At 49.5% G+C, this 21,998-nt stretch overlaps 1 protein-coding gene across 5 annotated transcripts; it reads right to left on the bottom strand.

The window, feature by feature from the left end:
* Positions 1–133: 133 nt before the first annotated feature.
* GRIPAP1 (GRIP1 associated protein 1) lies at positions 134–21,632 on the bottom strand. Of its 5 annotated transcripts, XM_079764781.1 has the most exons (26): positions 21,548–21,616; positions 19,422–19,488; positions 19,221–19,282; positions 18,313–18,339; positions 17,363–17,470; positions 14,800–14,950; positions 13,799–13,983; positions 13,535–13,582; positions 12,872–12,903; positions 12,724–12,771; positions 12,491–12,590; positions 11,881–11,958; positions 11,563–11,655; positions 10,537–10,671; positions 9,676–9,771; positions 9,208–9,420; positions 8,970–9,083; positions 7,624–7,701; positions 7,436–7,531; positions 7,255–7,311; positions 7,051–7,150; positions 4,984–5,114; positions 3,005–3,127; positions 2,780–2,873; positions 1,798–1,952; positions 134–744 (listed from the first exon to the last, which is right to left on the bottom strand). In XM_079764781.1, exons 1-26 carry the CDS (start codon positions 21,587–21,589, stop codon positions 652–654), a joined length of 2,526 nt encoding a protein of 841 aa, XP_079620907.1. In that variant the 5' UTR covers positions 21,590–21,616; the 3' UTR covers positions 134–651. The 5 variants fall into 5 exon arrangements, with proteins under 5 accessions (XP_079620907.1, XP_079620905.1, XP_079620904.1 ...); XM_079764779.1 differs by lacking the exon at positions 11,563–11,655; XM_079764778.1 differs by lacking the exon at positions 11,563–11,655 and having other exon boundaries at positions 134–1,952.
* Between the last annotated feature and the right edge of the window lie 366 nt (positions 21,633–21,998).

Here is a 21,998-nt window from a genome sequence, read left to right as displayed (position 1 = left end):
CACAGTAACTGGAGACAGGCTGGGTGAGGGTGGGGGAAGGAGAGTAAAGTTGTGGCCAGAGACTTCCCCCCCATTCTGGTGGTGTGACCCCCCCACCCCCACCCAGTATATCCCTCCTACTGGTTGGAAAGAATGAGAGCAGACAGTCAGTGGATGGGCCCGTCTGGCCAGATGGTATTTTGGCTGCACAACCTTTACACACACACACACACACACACACACACACACACACACACACCACACATACATATATGTTGCTAGAATGTTGACATGGACCACACCCCACCCAACATCCCCAATCCCAAATGCAGAGTAGCCAGGCTTCCAGACATAAATTAAAAATAAAATAAAATAAAAAACAGTTGGTCTCTGGGAGGGAGAACTCATGCAGAGATGAAGGCAAATGCCCCTGGGAACCAGGCCCAAGGAGGATGAGAAATCCCTGCCCCTCCCCTCAGGATCCTCACTCCCCAGGGACCACTGTCCTAAGACAGGGTCACTAACAACCAGCCATAAGGCCTCCAACCCCTTTAATGTCCAGTGTCCCAACCTATTTGATTTTGGTGCCAGCCCCCATGTCCCCACTTCAGCCCAAATGAATAGTGTTCAGGGGATGGGGAGGGGAGGGGAGAGGAGGCAGCCTGCAGGTCTTTAGCTGGATTCTCCCGGTTGTAGGTCTGGCTCAGGGGACCCCACGCACTCCTTGCTGAGCCGCACAATTTCCTGCGACAGAACTTCCATGTCCTAAGAAACAAACAAGCCATCAGGGGCCAGAGAAGGTGGCAGGGGAAGCCTGGGGTGTCATCCTTCTTACCTCATTAAGCAATGCCTGGGACAGAAAGGTGTCTGGAGACATTCACAGGGCCCCCAGCAGTGGGCTGGGCTCAGGAAAGGTGGATGTGTGAGGGTGTGGAAGCCCCTGGAGCTGGGGTCTGGATATAGGAATGGATCACCTGCTGTGCATGGTGTACTGGAGAACATGACCCCCACCCTGGCCACCTTCTTTCTAGTAAATGATGAGCTTGCTTCTCAGATGCAGGTGCCAGGTCTGCATTCCTTTTGACTTCCCCAGAGATGGAGTAAATATTTGGGTGGTAGGATGGGCACGTGGACATGTAGGTAGACACATGGGGGATCCATGGCAATCAAATAGGACAAATGAACTATTCAAAGGACAGATGGAGGACAACAGGTAGGCAGGCAGGTTGCTGGGTGTGTGGGTAAAAGCTAAGATAAGGGGTGATTGATGAGCAGGCAAGAAAGAGAGCAGTAAGTCAGGAAATGGGTGCAAAGACATGGGGCTGATGATTAGATGAATTGGAAGCAGATGAACAAAGAGCAGGGGGATCGCTGGGAGAGTTAGTTGACTGTGTGTACGAATGGATGAGTGAATGGATGCAAGGTCAGAGGGAAGAGTGAACAAATAAACTGACAATAACAAGTTGACTGGACGATGGAAAGATGAGGATGAAGGAATGGTTGGTGGATGGGTGGGCGGGGGGGGGGGGGAGACTGGCAGATGACCTAGGGCTGTGGTCGGCAAACTGCGGCTCGAGAGCCACATGCGGCTCTTTGGCCCCTTGAGTGTGGCTCTTCCACAAAATACCACGGCCTGGGCGAGTCTATGTTGAAGAAGTGGTGTTAGAAGAAGTTTAAGTTGAAAAAATTTGGCTCTCAAAAGAAATTTCAATCGTTGTACCGTTGATATTTGGCTCTGTTGACTAATGCGTTTGCCGACCACTGCCCTAGGGAGTTGGGTGGCTGCATGGACAGATGGGCAGGCTGTAGGCCACTCGCCTTATGCAGATGCATATTCTTGGTGAGCTGCTCCTCCAACATGTTCTGTAGCTTCTTATTCATCTCACGAAGGTTCTCGTCACCTGGCTTCACTAGGTCTCTCAGGACACTGCCCAGGCCGCTGCGGTCTGTGTGGCCTGCTGCCACGGACACATCTGCAAGGGCCCAGGCTGAGAGCCGCCCCCTCAGCAGAGCCAGAGGAGAAATGGCCAGAGCAGAAAAGAGGGAAACAGAGAGCGGGGGGGCGGGGCGGGAGAGGGGAAAAGCCATACCATGTAGGGGGCAGAGGCTTAGCCACGTGAACCCTGGCTGTCACTAAATGCACAGCCCTGGGAAATGGGGATAATAACTAAGTCATGGAGCTGGGGAAATGTATATGACTCCATGTAAAGCACAGAGCACAGTTCGCTCTCGGCACATGTCAGTCGATATTATTCCAATTCATAAGAAAAAAAAAACAGGAGAGAAGAAGGTTTGAAAGAAAGGGGCAAAAGAAACAAGAGGGGGGAGAAAGAGGAGAGGGGAGAGGGGAGGAAGAGGAGAGAAGAAGGAAAAAGGTGAGGAAGAGATAAGAACCCCAAAGTGATACACATATAAAGAAAATTTCTGGAGATGGGACAATACAGACTAGAACGGTGTGACAAGATGAAGGGGGTTGGGGCACAAAGAAGAGAGAAGGGGGAGAGAGAAGAGCAAGAGACACACGGAGAAGAAAGGAGAAAAAGGCAGAGACGCACTAGAGAAAGGAGAGTGGAGAGATGACAGAGACCCAGAGGAGAGGGAGGAGCCAAGATTAAGCAAAACAGAAAGAAAAACACACAGGTACGGGCCTGCCCTGCTCTCCCCTCCGCCGGCTGTGGTCTTGTCAGGACTTTGCTTGGTTCCAAGAGGAGAGGACAGAAGCCTGGGCACCGGATCGTGGGGAAGGAGGGAGCAGGTGAAAGGCTGGATGAGTGGGGAGGGCTGGGGAGGAGGCACTGACCGATCCGGCTGTCCATGACGTAGGTCTCAATGATGGCGCTCTTCCTGCAGAGGTCCTCTGCCATAGAGGCGCTGCTCACCTCCAGGTGCTTCACCTGTGTGTGGGGGGACCCCGCCCACCTCAGACCCTGGACTGCGCATGTTCCCACATGAGGAGGGGCCGGCCAAACATCAACCACCCTGTCCCGGCCTGCTGGCCATGCGGGAACAAGCAGGCAGGCAGTACCTTCTCCTCTAGCATCCATTTCTCCTGCTGTGTTTCTGCCAGGCGCTGAAAGAGCTCAGCCACTTCCTCATCTGACAGCTCCGCTGGTCTGGGGGGCTGGGCCTGAGGGCTGCTGGATAAGGACTGCAAGGAAGAGGAGGGGAGAGGACAGCCTGGGCTCAGGACCGCGCCCCAGACAGGCTCAGGGCTGAGCATGAGAACCAAGCCCAGGGTCAGGGGTGTGTGTGTGGGCGGGGGTGTTTCTGCACCCATGGCTGTAGGCAAGCCTCGGCACCCTCAGAGACTCCGGCTGCCCCTCTGCCTGAAGGGGAGATGGAACCACCACATCATAGCCTTATGGAGAGCGTGAAGGCAGAACCTGTAGCACGTGTCACCTAAATTCCAGCTGACAGGACACCCAGGGGAGAGAGGAACCGGTAGAATGCTGTCACCAGAAAGCCAGCAGGAAAATCCAAAAGGCGCAACGCTTTCTGCAGATCACCTGGGCTGGTCTCTTCTACAGGTTGGCGTCACAAAAAGGGACCAGACTAAATTCAAGAGACTTAAGGCACATAAAGCAACCAGATGCAACATGTGCTCTGAAACAAAATGGTGGTTTACAGAAAACCAGCAATATAGGACGTTTTGGAGCCAACTAGAGAAATCTGATTAAGGGCAAAATATTCGATGAGATGAAACATTTACCGAATTGGGAGGGTTAGAGACCAGCTGAACAAAAACCGGTTACTTATAATCTCATTTAGGCTTAAAAAAAAGAGAAAGAGGCCCTAACTGGTGTGGCTCAGTGGATAGAGCGTCGGCCTGCGGACTGAAGGGTCCCAGGTTCGATTCTGGTCAAGGGCATGTACCTTGGTTGCGGGCACATCCCCAATAGGGGGTGTGCAGGAGGCAGCTGATCGATGTTTCTCTCTTATCGATGTTTCTAACTCTCTATCCCTCTCCCTTCCTCTCTGTAAAAAATCAATAAAATATATTTAAAAAAAAAAAAAAGAGAGAGAGAGAGAAAGAGGCCCGGAAGGGTATGAACTAAGGATTTATAGTGGTGGTCTCTGGGTCGAAGATGTGATTGCTTTGGATTTATTTTTTAAAATATTGCTTGTGCCCAGCTGGTGTGGCTCAGTGGTTGAGCATCGACCTATGAACTAGGAGGTCACGGTTCGAATCCCCATCAGGGCACATGTCTGGGTTGCAGGCTGATTTCCCACTAGGGGGCATGCAAGAGGCAGTCAATCAATGCTTCTCTCTCATCATTGATGTTTCTCTCCTTTTTCTTTCCTCTCTGAAATCAATAAAAAAATATATATATATACATTTTAATATATTTTATTAATTTTTTACAGAGAGGAAGGGAGAGGGACAGAGAGTTAGAAACATCGATGAGAGAGAAACACCGATCAGCTGCCTCTTGCATACCCCCCACTGGGGATGTGCCCGCAACCAAGGTACATGCCCTTGACCGGAATCCAACCTGGGACCCTTCAGTCTGCAGGCCGACGCTCTCTCCACTGAGCCAAACCGGTTAGGGCTAAAAATATATTTAATAAAGATAAAATAAATTGCTTGTGTGTTTTAAATTCTTTTCTATTATGCACACAAATGGAATAATAATAAAAAAATATTTCCAAATAAAAGTAGCTGGCAAGGAAGCTGACATAATAGACAACAGTAACAAGTGATAATTATGAATAGGGAAAAGGGACTTGCTACATGGATGATGTACCTACTATGAACTGCTTATGTTATGGCACCAGGAAAGGCAGAATTAACTCACAGAAGATGGGACAGGGCCTTAAAGAGAATAATCTGCCTGTCCCCTACTTAGCAATCTGAATCCAAGTTGGTGAGCTTGGGGAAAGGTTGACAAGGAAACGTATGTGCTGGGCCCAGAGTAAGAGGTGGTTGCAGTGGGGGAGAGGGGGGGAGGACCCCAGAATTTGAGTAGGAGCAGCTGGAGCTGTAGGCTCTTCCTTGCCCCTTACCCGGGCTGGAATGGTCGCGCTCTCCTTCTCACGCAAGATCTCCCGGTAACTGAAGGAGGAGACGCTACTGCTGTCCCCAGTCTGGGTTCGGCTTGGTGAGTTCATTTCTGAGAGAACCAGCTCCTCGAGGCCTGGGCAGAGAAGGAAGAGAAACCTGAGCTCCAGTTCCCCAGGTCCCCAGGGCAGCGACTGGCAGGAAGAGGCAGAAATCGATTTGACGAGATGGAAAAAGGCAAAAAGACACTCAGGCAGACAGAAGGATAAGGAGAGGCAGAATCAGAAAAGGGAGTTGCCTCTCTTGGCAAAGCCACACACACCAGAAACAAAGGTGAAGAAATGGGGAGAAAGCCCTGAGCGTCAACCTATGAACCAGGAGGTCAGAGTTTGATTTCCGGTCAGGGCACATGCCTGGGTTGTGGGCTCGATCCCCAGTGTGGGGCGTGCAGGAGGCAGCCAATCCATGGTTCTCTCTCATCATTGATGTTTCTGTCTCTCTCTCTCCCCCTCTCTCTGAAATAAAAAAAAAATGTATATTTTTAAAAATGGGGAGAAAGATAGTGATGTGGCACAGGCATAAAAGTGGCATGCGCACTCAGACTCAGGATGCAGACAGCTGGAGAGGGCACAGGGGAACACCCACATGCAGAGAGAAAACCTCAGAGACCGCAAGCTGGAGAAGATGAGAGAGGCAAAGACCCTGGATAAGGACACGAATCAGAGCAGAAACAGAGGAAAAGATGGAGAGAATTCCCGTAGCCAGGCATCTAAGTCTGAATTCCATCTAACAAACCAGGAGAATGTATAGCACACGCTCGGAATGTTTGTTGATTCATACATTAATCTGTAACAAAACAGAAAGCAAACTCCTCTTCTATAAAAAGAGGTTACTTCAGGAGACAGCGTGTCTCGGAGAGACATTGATTTAGTGTGAGACACACTCATTTTTGCTACGTCACTGAAAACAGGGCCACTGTGCTGAGGCCTCCAGCCTGCAGCTGCTGTGAGGTGTCAGGATGGGGGGGCTGATGCCATACCCCCAGGATCCCCAGCAAGAGCAGGATGGCTGTGAGGGGACAGGGAGCCAGTTTTCTCTGAGCCTGTGATATGGGAGCTGCACCAGAGCTATGAATGCATCTTATTTATTTAAACATTTTTATAGGCCTTTAAAAAAAAAAGTCCAAAGCAACTCAAATTATTTTTTGTTGATGCATCTTCTGGCTTAAGTGGCAGAAATAACATGGACTTCAGCTGCATAATGATCACACCACAGTGTTGCTGCCTGATTATGAGTCTGTCCCCCTGTCCCCTTAGCTCAGTTTGGAGTTCCTGGAGGATCAAGACTTGCAGCTTTTCCATTGGGGACTCTGATCACGGGCTTGGAGGCTCAGTCCATATTTATAAATACATACATACATAATTTTTATTGATTTCAGAGAGGAATAGAGAGGGAGAGAGAGAGATAGAAACATCAATGATGACAGAGAATCATATATTGGCTGTCTCCTGCACGTCCCCCACTGGAGATCGAGCCTGCAACCCGGGCGTGTGCTCTGACTGGGAATAGAACCACCTCTTGGTTCATAGGTCATTGCTTAACCACTGAACCACGCCGGCCAGGCAGTCCATATTTATAGATGAGAAGATGCATATAAGTGATTTAGAGATACTGGGTGAGGTGCAGGAGTGCACATGTGGGGGGAGTGGGGTGACAGAGAGAGATATAGACAAAAAGAGAGAAAGAAGACAGACAGAGAGAGATAAAGGAAGACAAAAAAGAAAAAGGCGGGAGGAGAAAAGGAGAGAACTAGAAAAAGAAAGCAGAGAGAGAGGCAGATACAGAGAGATGACGCGAGGAGGCAGAGAGACAGAAACAGAGACGAGATACAGCAAAGAGAGAGATGGAGACTACCGAAAGAGATCATGCAGAGAAAGACAAACACAGAGAGGCAGGCACAGAGAAGAGGGAAAACAGACCAAGTTCAAGAGTGAGGAATGAGAAGCAGCTCGGCCTTCAGGCCCAAGCCCTGCCTCCCTGGCCTCAGCCTCCCGGGGTGCGCCTCCCCTTACCGGAACGGTTCTTGCTGTTGGTAAGGATGTCCTGCAGCCTCTCCTGCAGCTTGTCCGCCCGTTTCCTCTCCAGGTGCAGCTGCCGCTTGAGGTCCTTGAGCTTTGGGGGGACAGGGGGGAAGATGGGGGTTGAGGCCCAGCAGGGCCACAGGTGGGGGGGATGCACAGCAGGAGGGGCGGTGCTGGGACACCTCCCCATCATACCGCGGCACTGCCCTTCTTCTCCAGGATGCGCTGCCCATCCACTGTGTCCTTCACCTCCTGCGTGAGAGAGAAGGTATGGCTAGCGATGCCGGGGTGGCTGCATGCGCTGTGCTCCCTCCCTGCCCCGTTACTGCAAGCTGAGGCCTGGGGTGCATCTGGGGACCATGGAGGAAACAGCCACCTGCTTCAGGTTGCTGATGGTCTTCAGGTGGGAGTCACGCTCCTCCTGGGCCTGCTGGAGCTGATCCAGAACACCCTGTAGTTCCTCTTCCTTGCTCTGTAAAGCAGAGAGCAGCTCAGGCCTCAACCTGGGAGACAGTCCCAGAGCCCCTCCCTCCCCGGAGAGGAATGCCACCATGCAATAGGCACCTTCAGCTCCTTCGCGTGCTGCTCCTGACACTGTTTCAGGGCGTCCTCTTGTTCCTGCTGTTGCTGCTGCAGGGATTCCTACAAGACAAGTCCCAGGGCTGGCTGTGAACTCCAGAGACCATCACACCCGGTGACACTGGTGAGGGACTACAGCAGGGAGCCCCAGGTACACAGAAAAGACACGCCTGCAGGGACATGCCTGTGTGCCTTTAGGCAGTACACGGAAGTGTCACGTCTAGAGCTGTACTGTTCACATCCAAGACTGACATTTGCATTTACATTTTATTTAATAAGCCCGGCCGGTGTGGTTCAGTGGTTGAGCATGGACCCATGAACCAGGAAGTCACATTTCGATTCCCAGTCAGTGCACAAGCCCGAATTTATGGGCTAGATCCCCACTAGGGGGCGTGCAGGAGCCAGCCAAGCTATGATTCTCATCACTGATGTTTCTATCTCTTTCTCCTTCTCCCTTCCTCTCTCTGAAATAAAAACAAACACACACACACACACACACACACACCCACACACACACACACACCCCACAACACAGCATTACTGCAAGCCAGGAATGTTAGAAGGATTTTACATATGTTAACTCATTATATATACCCCCCCCAGAATACTTAGTAGGTGTTATTGTTATCCTTTTTTTTTTATTATTGACAAAGAAGTCAGAAAACTTGGCCAAGGTCACACATCTAGATAGTGGCCCGGCCCGGACTCAATCCCAGGCCAATGACTGGCTCCAGCATTTTTGCTCCTCCCGGCTCTGTGACACTGTTGCTCATTTATTGTGATGAGTTTGCCAGAAAATGGCAGTAAAAGATTTTGTTTGAACAAAATGAGTATATTACAATAATTTCCTGACAGAAGTATGATTTCAGAAGAAAGAGGCGCCTTTTCAAATGTGCAGATTTGACATTCTGCCCTATATTTTTAAAAATATATTTCTATTCTTTTTTTTTTTTTTTAGTATATATTTGTATTGATTTCACAAAGGAAAGGAGAGGGAGAGATAGAAAGAAACATCAATGATGAGAGATAATCACTGATCAGCTGCCTTCTGCACGCCCCCTACTGGGGATCGAGCCCGCAACCCAGGCATGTGCCCTGACCAGAATCGAACCTGGGACCCTTCAGTCTTCAGGCCGACACTCTATCCACTGAGCCAAACCAGCTAGGGTGACATTCTGCCTTATTGATGGCCATTGCCTGATGCTCTCCACTAGGCTGTGCTAGTGAGCCAGGGCATCTCAGAAAGTTCCAAGGCCTGACCACTCCTTGTCCCCTGGTTTCTCATGTCCCCTGACCAGGCCCTGTGCCTCACTCACCAGACCCCAACTCACCTCAGCCTCCTTCAGGCGCCGTTCAAACCAGCCCTTGGCTCCATCCATCGAGTGTACCTGAGCTTGAAGCTCTTCCACTGTCTGCTGGAGACTCTCCAGTTCCCGTGTGCGGGCCTGGGAGAGGACAGACTGTCATGCGCCAGGCAGGTGGAGGAGTGGGCACCATCCCCTGGCCCATCAGCAGTGCTGTGCTCCTCCTGTTTGAAAGGTGGACGCGCATCATCATCTACCCACTCACCTTCTCCTCACGGATCTGGGCACGGAGCTCCTCCTCCTGCCGCTTCTTGTCCTCATGCAGCTCACGGAGCTCACGCTCATAGCGGGCACGCACCCCCAGCACCTCCTTCTCATGCCGAAGTCGGACAGCTCCTAGCTCTTCCTTGTGCTGGGACTTCTCCTGCAGCGTCTCCATTGCTAGCTCATCCAGCATGGCCTTCCGCTTCTCGGCACTCTGGGGACCAGGAAGGTGGAGCAGGAGGATGTCAGTCAACATCCTCCGCAACAAGGCCCACTAACCGCTCCTCAGGCCCAAGGAACAAGCCAAACTCCACCTCTCCCCCAGCCCCACAGAACTGGCTGTTACCCATCCTCGTGGAACTGGTCACTTTCCATCCCTTCCTTTCCCCATGAGTTGGGCCACATCACCTGCCCCTTCCCCATGAACCAGGCTAATCCCGCCTCTTGCAGTCTTCCCCGAGGTGCCCACCTTCCGAGCGTCCTGTAGCTCCTGGGTCAATTGTTCCTTCTCCTGACTCATTTCTTGAAGTTGTTCCAGCAGCCGACTATTGGCCCGTAATGACTCCTAATGTGGGGCAAAGGGGGTGAGTTTGATAAAGAGCCCCCCAAGAGGTAGACACTTCCAGTAGAACATCTCCCTAAACCCTGTAAAGTGAGCATTGTCCTCTGCATTTCTGCATGAGAAACAGGACAGACTGCTAGCTGCTTTCCAGTGTTCATTCGCCCTTACGTCCCTAACAGTAGACTTTCTGGTTGGGCACATGGTGGTCTAGCTGATGGTTCCCTGCCTCCCTCACAATGAGGTGCAGTCACAGAGTCAACAATGGTGAGTATAATATAGTTTGTAAAGGGAAGGGGCATGCTGGGTCCTTCTCCCTTTCCTCCTTCCTTTCAGATGAAATACAAACATGATGGCAGGGGAGCTTGAGCAAGCATCTTGGATGCCGAGATAGTCAAAGGTGGCAGAACAGCAATGTAGACAGAACCTGGGTCATTAGTGATGGATCAGAAGCCATTGTCCCATCCCTGGGCAACCTACCTAGACTCTTACATGAGAGAGAACTAAACTTCTATCTTATTCGGTAGAAACCACTATTGTTCTACTGTCTATTATGGAATCAGAATGGCTTTCCTAACTGAAGATGTTTAGTCTCAGAGAAGGGAAACAACTTGGTCTAGAACACACATGTGCTAATACGTTAAGAGAGCCACACTGGAAACCAGGTCCTCCTGACTGCACAGTCTTCCCACTGCACCTCACTGCAAACTCCGCTGAGCCAGCAAAGCAAAAGGGAACTAGGAGAAGGCAGGTCACGGCCAGAGGTGTCACCTGAAGCTGGGAGTTGAGGTCATCTTTCTGTCCCATGAGGTGCTCATACTCAGTCTGCCGAAGCTGCAACTCAGCTGTCAGCTGAGAAGTCTGTTCCCGGAGCATATTCAGCTCTTGGGTCTTTGCTGTTTGGATCTAGAGAAAGTAGTGGTGATGGGAAGTAGAGTAAAACGTGCTTTTGGGGGCCAGTCACAGAGTGTGAGCCTCCCAGTTCCAGGGAGACAGGGAGGGAAGAGGAAAGAGAGCCAGGAGAGGAAGAATTTCAAAGAGAAAAACAGTGGGAGGAAGATCAACAGGGGAATGGATAAACGTGGTATATTCAGACAATGGGATAGTACACAGAGATAAAGGAACAAACCAGCGCTACATAGGAATAAATCTCACAGATAAAATGCTGCAAGATGGAGGCCAGACACAAAAAGTGGGTGTATAATTCCATTTACATAAAGTTAGAGGACAAACAAAACTAATCTATGTTGCTAGGGGTCAGAGGAGTGGTTACTTTGGAGGAAGTATAGATTGGGAAGGGCAGAAGGGATCTCTGATGTGCATAAATGCTCTGTGTCCAAAAAAAGAAAAAGAAAAAACAGAAATGTTCTGTGTCTTGATCTGGGTGGTGGCTATATGGAGATAGATAAACGATAGATAGATAAATGATAGATAGATAGATAGATAGATAGATAGATAGATAGATAGATAGATAGGTTATAGATAGATGATAGATAGATAGATAGATAGATAGATAGATAGATAGATAGATAGGCAGATAGACATGATTCAGAGTGTACAATTGAGACTAGTCCATGTCTTGTACTACGCTGGAGAGAAACTAGAATGCAAGAGAAGTAAGGGTAGATGGTGAGAGAGAAGAGGGTGGGAAGCCAACAGAAAGAAGCTGAGAATGAAACAGAAACAGAGGTGGGAGAACTGCATGAGGTCAGGACTACACTGCCGCAACATGAATCAGAAGCAGAGGGAGATGAGGAACTGGGAAAGGATCAGCAAGGGCTCTCAACTGTCCTGTACCTGCTCCAGGGCAGCCAGGTTAATCCTCAAGGCCCTTTTCTCAGCCAAAAGTCTTTTTACTTGTTCCTTTGCATCCGCACTCTTGATGGACACCTGGTCCCACGCCCACAACAGGTGAGAGCGGGTCCAGAATAGGAGGACAGGCAAGAAAAGACACGGACACACACACACACACACACACACACACACACACACACACACACAGAAGAACCACAACCAGAAAAAGCAGAAGCCCTGGGGCCTTGCCTGCCTGTACAATACCCACTGGTACCGTGCCGCCCTTGCCCCCATCTCGCTGAGCCCACCAGTATGATGTACCTGATCTTGTAGAGCTCGCAGAGCTGCTGCATGTTCCAGGCGTTCCCCCTGTCGCTGATCTCTTAGCTCTGCCAAGCTCTGTAGGGACCAGATCAGGGGAGGCCATTCTACATCTCAGCCTCCTCTGGGGTACACAGAACTACACAGACTCCCTTTTTGACCACCTGAAAGCATGTTCCCAGCACTTAGGGGTCTTAAAATACCCAGCCACCAGAGATGTCAGGTTCACCCAGACTCTAGGTCATTATCCCCAGAGGCCTCAGACACCCCTATATCCCAGTTCCAAGCACCTCAGAAAACACCTAGGGTCTTGGTGATTTCAAACTCACTCTGTGAAAGGCCCCATCTGTGAAAGGTCTCACACTTACCCAGATTTCAGTTTGGAGGCCCCCAGATTCTCAGACACACTCATCCCTCAGGGACTAGAGTTTCACCTATATTTCCTAGCTCTTGGGAGGCCCAGGACCCATCCAGTCCCTATATTTCCAACACAAGAAATCTTAAGACTTCCCAACTAGTCTCCCTAGACCCAAAGATCCCTAGACCCAGAGCTCCCTAGACCTCCCAGCCCTGGTCCCTATCCTAGTGACCTCAGAACCCAGCCCCTCACCTGATTGGCAGCCTCGAGCTCCTGCTGCAGCTTCTGAGTTCTAGCCAACTGAGCTTTGAGATCAGCTTCCTTCCGCTGTTGTAATTCCTCAATCTTGTTCCTAAGGGTGATGGGAAGGGGTACATTGACCATGATCTAAGGCCCAATCTCCCAGCTCTGTCCCTGTGGTCCTCAGTTAATTCTGATGGGCACTGTCCCTGTTGTCCACCAATACCTCCAACCCTGGTAGTTACCGGCTATCATTGAATAGTGTCTCTTTTTCTGTCTGCAGACGGCAAAAACTAGACACAGACAGACAGACATAAATGAGTCAGTGCCATAAGTCAGTCCTCCCTAGTCCCACCAAATCCCTTCCCCCACTTCTGGAAAAAACAAATGTACCTTTCTTGCTTCTTTTTCAGTTTCTCTGAGAGCTAGGGTGGAGAAGGGGGTACAAACAAATGATAACAACCATAATATTAGTAAAGACAAAAATACACTTAACATTTACAGATACTTCTAAGTTCTTTTTGGAAGCTGAATTTACTTATGTTATCTCATGGAAACTGAGTCCCAGAAGGGTTCAGTCATTTGGTTGCCCAGCTGGTCAGCAGCAACAATATGATCTCCCAGCATTTACATCCCCAACATATTGACCAATGGCTACATAATAGAATGGCTAGGCTGGAAGGCCTGAAAAACAGGGTCATGATTGCCTTACACAACACTGGGTCTCCATTTCCTAAGATAAGAGCCTGCAGTCTATAAGTTCTTGGATGGATGGATAGATGGATGGATGGATAGATTGATGGATAGATGGATGACCAAGCAGAGCTGGGAGGACACAGAATAAAGGAATGGGGCCCACCATGTACAGGACATAGTGGGACCACATTAGCCCACTCCATATTGAAAGCAACTCTGAGAGTTAAGCTTGAGTCTATTTCACAGACAACAAAACTGAGGCTCTGAGAGAGTCCTCAGCCAGCTTTTGTCGTGCTGAGGGAAGCATGGCAGGTGGGAAAGAAGATAAGGCAAAGGCCAGGGAAAGCTTGGCAGTCCTACCTTAGCAAGTTCTTCCTGTAGCCTGGACGTTTCGGCTTGCTTCGAGCTCTATAGGGAAGGAAAAGGGGAGGGGTTGCTATAAGCAAGGGGGAGGTTAGGCCTGTGCCTTCCCCTGCCCTCCTGCGTGCCTTCCCCTGCCCTCCTGCCTCCCTAGTCTATCAGCCCATGAGACTGTGATGTCACAACCATCTTTATGGGGTCATGGGCAGAGCTAGGGCATCGGCCCACCACCTGGCATCCCAACCCCAACAAACCCAAACTCACCTCCAAGCCTTGTAGTTGCTCCCAGAGCAATTTCTTCTCCTCCTTCTCCATTTCCCACTTTAGCTCCACCTCTGCCAGTGGCATGGGGGACAAGATGGCAGGGGCTTCGCCCTCTGGGTGGTCCCCTTGGCCTTCACTGGCAGCTGTGGACTTCCCAGCCTCTTTCCCATAGCGCTCCTGCAGAGCTAGTGGGTAGAACAGAGATATATGATGCATGAGGTGATCTTTGAAGACCCTTGCTATGTGTCAAATAGAGGGTGAATGGAGCTTTAACCCCTCACGTAGCAGAGACCATGCCCCAAAGACCACAAGCCTACAAAACAAAGGTTCAGCCCCATCCACACAAATCACAAATCTTTTAAGCCCCCCGCCCCAACTACTGAAATCCTGTCTACCATCAAATTAGATCAAGCTTGTTTCCCAAGCCCTGCCCATAGCCCTCTAAGGTCATGCCCACAATCCTCCACTGCCCACTTAGAGCTGAATTTTTCCTATGAACTCCTGATCCCCAGTCACATTCTACAGTCTCCCTCCTGGTCACCAAACTACCACCCACTACCCCACAATCCCCAGCTGCTCTCCAAAAATCCACACATCAGAACCCTCCCACATTCTATCAAGTTTCTTTCAGCTTTGATCTCAGACCCCACTGACAATCTAGGCTTAGGTATTCCCAACGTTCCTTCATTCCCCTTCTCCGTTTAGCAAACATCTCCTTTCTGAGGCTCAATTTGCTAATCTGTAAAACCTGCTAGGCATCAGGCACTGAACTAAACTCAGAAAAATCAGGAATGTACCACCTCTTATCTCTACTACAGTCGCCCAGGGGATAGACATCATTATACACACTTTGTAAATGAGGAAGCTTTGGCTCAGAGAGGTGAAATGGCTTGTCCAAAGTCATACACTGGGATTCTGAAGCCTTTCCACCTTTTCCCAGGAGGAAAACACCCTACTCAAGCCCCAAGGGCCCACACATCCGCAGGAGGGCTTCCACACACCTGCCACATTCTTCTGCAAGGCTGTATTTTCCGCTTGCAGTCTCAGCAGCTCCCCATCCACAGCGCTTCCGGCCTGGGCAGCTCCTGCCCTGGAAGCCTCATCCTTCAATTGCTGGTTCTCCAGCTCCAGCTGTTCCATCTGGCTGCAGAGCTGAGCAGGGGAAGAGCGAGGTAGCGGAAAGGCAGAGAATCAGAATATTGGCTGAAACATACAAAGCACTCGGCCCATGCACTTTCCAATTCATTTCATTCCCGTAACACTCCTGTGATGTACTGCTCTCATTATTCATTATCCCCACTTCACAGATAAGAACACTGAGGCACAGATGTTAAACGACTTCCAAATTCACACATCTGTTAAGTGGCAGCCACAGAAGTTTGAGACGACTGAGGACAATTTTCTGCTTGCCCACTCCAACCTCACAGTCGTAATCCAAGACCTCAGGCTCCTCTGGAAGTTGCTGGTCCAAGATGTCTGCATCACGGAGAGCCCCACCGCCATCCCTCTTCTGTGGAAGGGTCTGTGTCTGGGAGCCTAGGCACCACAGACAGCTTTTAGGGCATTTCCGGGGCCAGCACTGCCCATAGCCCCGTATCGTCAGCCCTTGGTCTTGGAGAGGTGTACAATGCAAATAGAACTAAGCCCGCCCCTTAACTCCTGACTAAAATACATTTCTCACAGCTGATCTGACAAGATCCTTTGTCCCATTTTCAGATGAGAATACTGAGACCCACAGAGAATTTTTATTTTATTGCCTGGGATACCTTCTTTCTTTTTGTATATTTTTATTGATTTCGGAGAGGAAGGAAAAGGGAGAGAGAGCTAGAAACATCAATAATGAGAGAGAATCATTGATTGGCTGCCTCCTGCACGCCCCATTGCCTGGGATACTTTCTCCCCAGAACATTATTCCTTTAATCCAGTTCTTCAGGACTGGCTTGTATCCTTCAGTGCTCTGATCAAATGTCACCTTTCAAGTGGTATCCCCTAACACAGAAATTCCAATACTCTCTAGCACAGTACTCTTCATTTCTTTCTTATCTGCACTGATCACACCTAAATTTAACTAATGTTTTCAATTTCTTAAAGCTCTGGAAAATTCTGGATCATAAATTTTAATTGACAATTACATTGTCTTTGGTAATATAGGGCTGAAGCACAGATTCTGAAACCACACTGCTTGAATGTGAATTGCTACTCTGCCATTTATTAGCTGTGTGACCTTAGGACACATTGCTTCCTCTCTCTGGGGCTCAGTTTTCCTCATCTGTTAAATAGGGATACTAGTAAAGCACATCCAACAGGACCTGCTATACAGTAAACACTATATAACTGTCAGCTATCAGTACTGCTATTATTTGTTTACTATGTTATAATCTTTCTCCCCATCTTACCCCCAGAATGTAAGCTCCCCAAGAGTGGGGACCATTTTGTGCCTCTCACAACTATTTCCATAACACAGAGCACACAGCAGATGCTAAATAACGATTTGTCGAAGGAACAACTGAGCTGAAATATCTTGGCAAATAAGTGAAGAGAGGCAGGCCTGGAACACAGGTGTCTCTGTGAGCACGTCCAGTTCCCAGGAGGAAAAGTGTGTAGGAGGTTCTCTACCTGGTCCAGGGCCTAGCCCAGGGCAGGTGCTGGGGAACATGAGCTGGATTTATGGAGGAACACCTGCCTCTGCCTCAATGTGCAAGGCTGTGTTCTAAGTGGTTTACAGACATTCACCCATTCTATCCTCACCGAAGCCCTGCACGGTAGGTACTGTCATTATCATCATTTCCATGTTAAACATTTGGGAGCCAAGATCAAGTGTCACGCTCAAGGCTGCAGTTAGTAAAAGGGAGAGCCAAGAGTTTAATCTAGGTCTCCTGGCTCTTAACTACTCCTTGCTGAATCACCTCTCCTGGAATTGTACCTCCTTACAGGTTGGTGTGTTTTATTTGTATGTTAAGGCCTTAAGCACTACAGTCGCACGTGGAGCCTTGGAAATGCCATTTTGTTGTCATGATACATTTTTCCTTAAAACACACTAAAAACTTGGGAAATCATTGAGCATGAATACAGAATAGACAAGGAATAAAATATATTGTCTTCAATTGCCTAGTAAGTTTTTATATAGCCAGGACAGTAAAATCACTGAGAAGATAGAATTATCCAATCCAGGATGAATTATGTAAAACTAGAACACCAGGCTCATGTCAGCAAGAGAAAAGGGAAGTAGCTCGAACATCTATGTTAAACGTAAGAACTTTACCCACCAACATTCTGGAGTTCCATAGCATCAGCCCCAAAACATACACAAGGAGATTGAAACTCAGAGAAAAGGAATGACTTGGTCAGGAACCAGCTGACCTCAGGGCTTGGAATCTTCTCATCACAGCCCAGTAGGTAGCCCCATCTGTCAAACCACTGCCCCCCAAGCAGCAAGTTAGGACTTGTTTCAGCACCATGGACAGGGGTCCAGGACCAGCCCCTGTTCAACAGCCCTCAGCTGCCTTCCAGCTTCGGTCCAGGTGGCTCCAACCCCTCAGACCCCCCCTCGGCTATCCCAGGCACCTTGCTGAACTCAGCCATAAGCGTGCTGTTCTGCAAGCGGAAGTCCTCCTCTTGGCTGTGCAGCTTCGCTTGCAGCATTTCATTTTCGCTCAGCAGCCCCTCGACTTCCTGTAGTGGCAGAAATGGACCAGGTCTCCAACAGGGGCAGAAAGGATGGAGAGGTAGGGCAAAGGAATAGAGAGAGAGAAAATGACATGGGTGGGGAGAAGATAGAGTACAGGGAATGAGACGGGCGAAATCAGGAGATACAGGGAGAAAGAGATGCCAGGGGGGATAAAAGAGGAGACAGGGAGGGAGACAAACAGGTATAAGGGGTAGAGTGAAGGGAAGATGGGGAGGGAGAGAGGGACATGAGTCAAAAAGAGTGGGAGGAAAGGGAGAGGTAGATAGAAATAGGGGAGAGAGGAGGTAGAGAGAGAGATGGGGAAAGGGGATAGATAGGGAAGAAGAGAGGGATGGAGAGAAAGGGGGAAAAAAGGAAACAGAGAGATAAGACCAGACAGACCAAGAGAAGGAGAACAGAACAGAGAGAGAGAGGACAGAGGGAGTCAGGGAAAGAAATGAGTGAGGAAGAGAGAGGAATGGGAGAGAGAGAAACAAGGAGTCAGAAAGAGAGAGAAAGAAAAGAGAAATGATGGCAGAGATAGGTACAGGTGGGGAGAAACAAAGAGAAGGTTGGGGAGAGAAACAAGAGTTGGAGAGAGAGGAAAGGAAGACAGAGAGAAGGATAAAAAGAAGGGGAGAAGGAAAGACTCACAGAGAGAAGCACAGGGTGAAAGGTGAATGAAGACAGGTAAACAAAGACAGACACAGTAACATATGGCAGTGAAATGGATAGTCACGGATGCAAGTGTACACACAGAGAAAGGCCAGTAGTAGGAAATCCCAGCATACAATATCCCTGCTAAGACAGTCTCCCAGACACATTCACCCATCATGGGTCCCCTTACCTGAGCTTTCTTGCTCTTGCTCAGTGCCTAAAGGTGAGGGGGGCGGGAGAGAGAAAAGGTAAACAGGGAGGTATAAGTGTCAAGGGGGGATAATGTCAACAGGGGTTGGGGGATGGTAGCTTGCATGCCAATTTGTAGCCTACAAGAATGATGCAAGTGAGTAGCATCCTGGTTACATTCTTTCCTCTAAGCTCATGGGTCTTAGTATTTAACCCTTCATGGGCTGGGTCTCCGTGTTTAGACATTGTGGCTGTATTGCTACATTGTCCAAACAGGTCTATGTGGATCCCTGCCATGCACCAGGGAAACTGCTGTTCCACTGCTGAACAGCTGAGGGCACTGTTAGGTGGGGACAAAGAAAAGCCCAGCTTCCTGGCTGCCAGACTTTCTACATTCTGTATTCCTTCATCTAACGTGTGTTTCTGGAGCACACATTATGTATAACAATGTGGGATGCATCGAGACAGAGCAGTGAAGAGACAAAGGAGGGCCTTGAATGCCTTGAGGGGCCACAATAGCTCATATGCTATCTCATCTTCAGAGGACTGGAGAGGTAGGTTCAGTGTCACTTTACCAAGAGGACCAGAACAAGGATGGAAAGTAGGAGCAAAAGGCAGGAGAGTGGAGGAGAGGAGGAAGATTCAAAGCAGATTTACCACTAGATTTGACTCTTTAGTTAAGTGTTTGTGAATGAGAACAAGTAATTGAAATTAAAAATGAATTAAGAGTAAATTAAAATTAATCAATAAATTAAGCAGGATTAGATGAAATTAGCAAACTAAAGAGATTCCATGAGAATTTTGTGCATGACTAATGACAGCATGTAACATTAGATTTGGTTCACGGAGGGGCTCACTGGAGCGATGAATGAGTCAGATGGCTACAGGGTGAGTGGTGGAGGGAACTACCTTCTGAGCTTTGTTGAACTCCTTATCCAGGTAGGCGACCTTCTGTCGAAGACTGGTGAGTTCTGGTGTGGGTAAAGCAGGGTGTCTCAGCCACAGTCAGTGGCCAGGAGCTGAAAGGTCTTCCCACCAGGCCTCTGAGGTGTTCTCCCTTAGCCTCTGTCCCCCAAATCCACCCCCCTCTAATAAGACCCTCTGGCTCACCAACACCATTCTTGCGTAGTTCATCTGAAAGCTGGTAGTTGTTTGTTCGGAGTTCCAGAAGCTGAGCCTTGAGTAGGGAAGCAGAGAAGGGGAATGGTTTGGTCAGGAATGTGCCCCTAACCTCACCATGAGGGTACCAATCCCATGAGCCCCACAGACCCTGCTGCCCTTCTTCTGCCTCTTTAGTTGCTCCTTAACACCTGTGCATCCTGCATCCTAAAAGAGCTTCTAGACTCTCAGCCCCTACCCCACCTTCTCCAGTTCTATTTATAATCACAGCCAGCTGAACTCTCCATCTCCCTGCTGCTTCCATCTCTCCTCTTCCAATTCACTATGCACTGACCTAGTCAGGCTCTTGCTTATGTGTGTTCCATGGCTCTCCATGCCCATAGGATAAAGTTCCTCCTCCTCCTCCTGGCTGACCTTGTCACACACTAAACATTGTTCTGACTGTCTTTCTGTCAGGAGTGAGTGTATCTATCCTCTTGGCCAGAGCAGGGGGCAGGGGCTTGCCTTCCTTCCTCTTCCCCAAGGGGAGAGGGCCTGGTAGTCTCTTGACCAATTTCACTGAGTAAAAAAGGGCTTGTCAGGGTCCCCACCCCCAAAGGCTCTCAAAATATGCCCAGTCCCCTTTCAAGAATTGAGGGAAAGTAAAGTATGAACCATGTCAAACAGCATTCAGCTACCTATGAGCCTTGTAGGGCCTTGATGCCAGTCTTTCCCAGAACCAGTCTCCCTTACTCCACCAGGATCTTTCCCTCCCATGCACCAGCCTCCACCCACCTGTTTCTGTGCTAAAGGTCAGAGGGCTTGGCCTCTGCAGAATCTTTCCTGCCTCTGTCCTCTCCCTGACCCAGTGATCTGTCTCCCACAGTCTAATCCAATTGGCACAGCCTTGGCACCCACCTAGAATTCCTATCCATCAGAGCCCAAGGATTTTTCCCTCACTCATGTCCTACTGAAATCAGTCTTCCTCACCCAAGGGTCCCCACCCCCCTCAAGATCTCCCCAGTCATGATCCAATGGGATGGCCCTACAGCCTTCAGAGATTTTCCTCCACAAGGTTTTGGGTGGGCCAGTTGCATTGCTCTTATCCAGAATCCCCTGTACAAGCTACAGGGGTCCTCCCCTTTCATAGTCCAATGACCTCAACCTTCCACCCGCAGGGTCCCTCACACAGGGATAACTGGTTTCCCTCATTCAAAGACCTGTCCTCCCTTAGAGTTCCTCCTCTCTTCCCACAGGACCCTACTCAGGGTTTTCCACTTTCAGAACCCCCCCCCCCCAGAACCAAATGGTCTTTCCCAGTAAAGAACTCTCTCAGCCATGGCCCACTCTGGTCTTTCAGCCCATCTCAGAGCCTCTACCCTCCAAAAAATATATAATCAAGTGGTTAAGAGTACCCAGTCCGGTTAAGAGTATCACTCCCCAAAGCCCAGTGATCTCCACTTCTTGTGGTCCAAAGTATCATTCCTCTGGTCCTCTAACAAGAATTAATGGTATTACTCATTCAGGGACTTCTTTACCCCAGGTCTAATTACCCCTAATCATCCAATGGTACCTGCCCCCTCTTGGGATCCACTACCAGCACCACACACAGGATCTCCCCCTCCCAGGAACAATAACAAGTGGGGTCTTTCCCCAACCCCCTGGCACAATGGTATCTCCCAGAAAAATGTCCACCTCCCAGCGGGTTATGTTATTGCCCTCTCAAGGGCTCCCCCCATTATGACGTAAATGACCCAACGCCCACTTCCTCTCCAGACAAAATGGTTTCTCCCTCTCAGGATCTCCTTCCCTCGAACCCTAACGTTATCATCATCCACCCGTGGTGTCCCCCCTGCACAGGCCAAAGGTCTCATCCCCTCCAAGTCTGAATAAGGTATCCCACACTCTAGGACTCTTTCCGCTGCCCATAGGGCTCACAGAATTCAACCCCTTAGAGGCCAATAGTACCTCGGAATCCCATAGCCTCACCACTCAGAGCCTCAGTTTCCCTTCTCCAGACCAACCCCTTAGACTCAAGGTCCATCCCAACCAACCCCATCTCAGAGCCTGTGGCCTGATCTCTCTCTACTCCGCCCCCAGTAGCCCAGCCCGGTGGTCTTTTCCCCGGCGAGCAGCACCTGCATCCGTTGAAACTCCTCCTCGGACAGAGCTTGCGCCATGTTCCTCCCCCCTCCCCCCCCCCAACAGCTTTCTGCGCAGACGCAGCTCCTTCGACTGTCATAATGAGGGTGGGACCAAACCACTGGCCAGGAATTGAGGGGGAGGAATCGATTCCGGAAGTTCAGGGTTTTGGAGACGGAGAGAAAAGAATGAAACTGATAGGTCTGATTAATTGTAATTTAATGTTTTCCCGGACGCTAGGTCATCTGGTCTGGCTTTCAAGCTCTCATAGAGTATTCATTTTGATGTGACACTATGGCCTCCCTGTGTCATGGGTGGACTCGTCGGGAAGGAAGTTTTTGCCGACAGAAAAATCACCCTTCCACGGTTCTCCTTTAATGAGAATGGTTGACTTAATAACCTGAGAAATGAAAGCGGAAGCTCTGCCCCGTCTTGTTCCCGCCCACC

The sequence above is a fragment of the Cnephaeus nilssonii genome, assembly GCF_951640355.1.
Source record: "Cnephaeus nilssonii genome assembly, chromosome: X".
Lineage (NCBI taxonomy): Eukaryota > Metazoa > Chordata > Mammalia > Chiroptera > Vespertilionidae > Cnephaeus > Cnephaeus nilssonii.
This window is presented reverse-complemented; position numbering and strand designations above follow the sequence as displayed.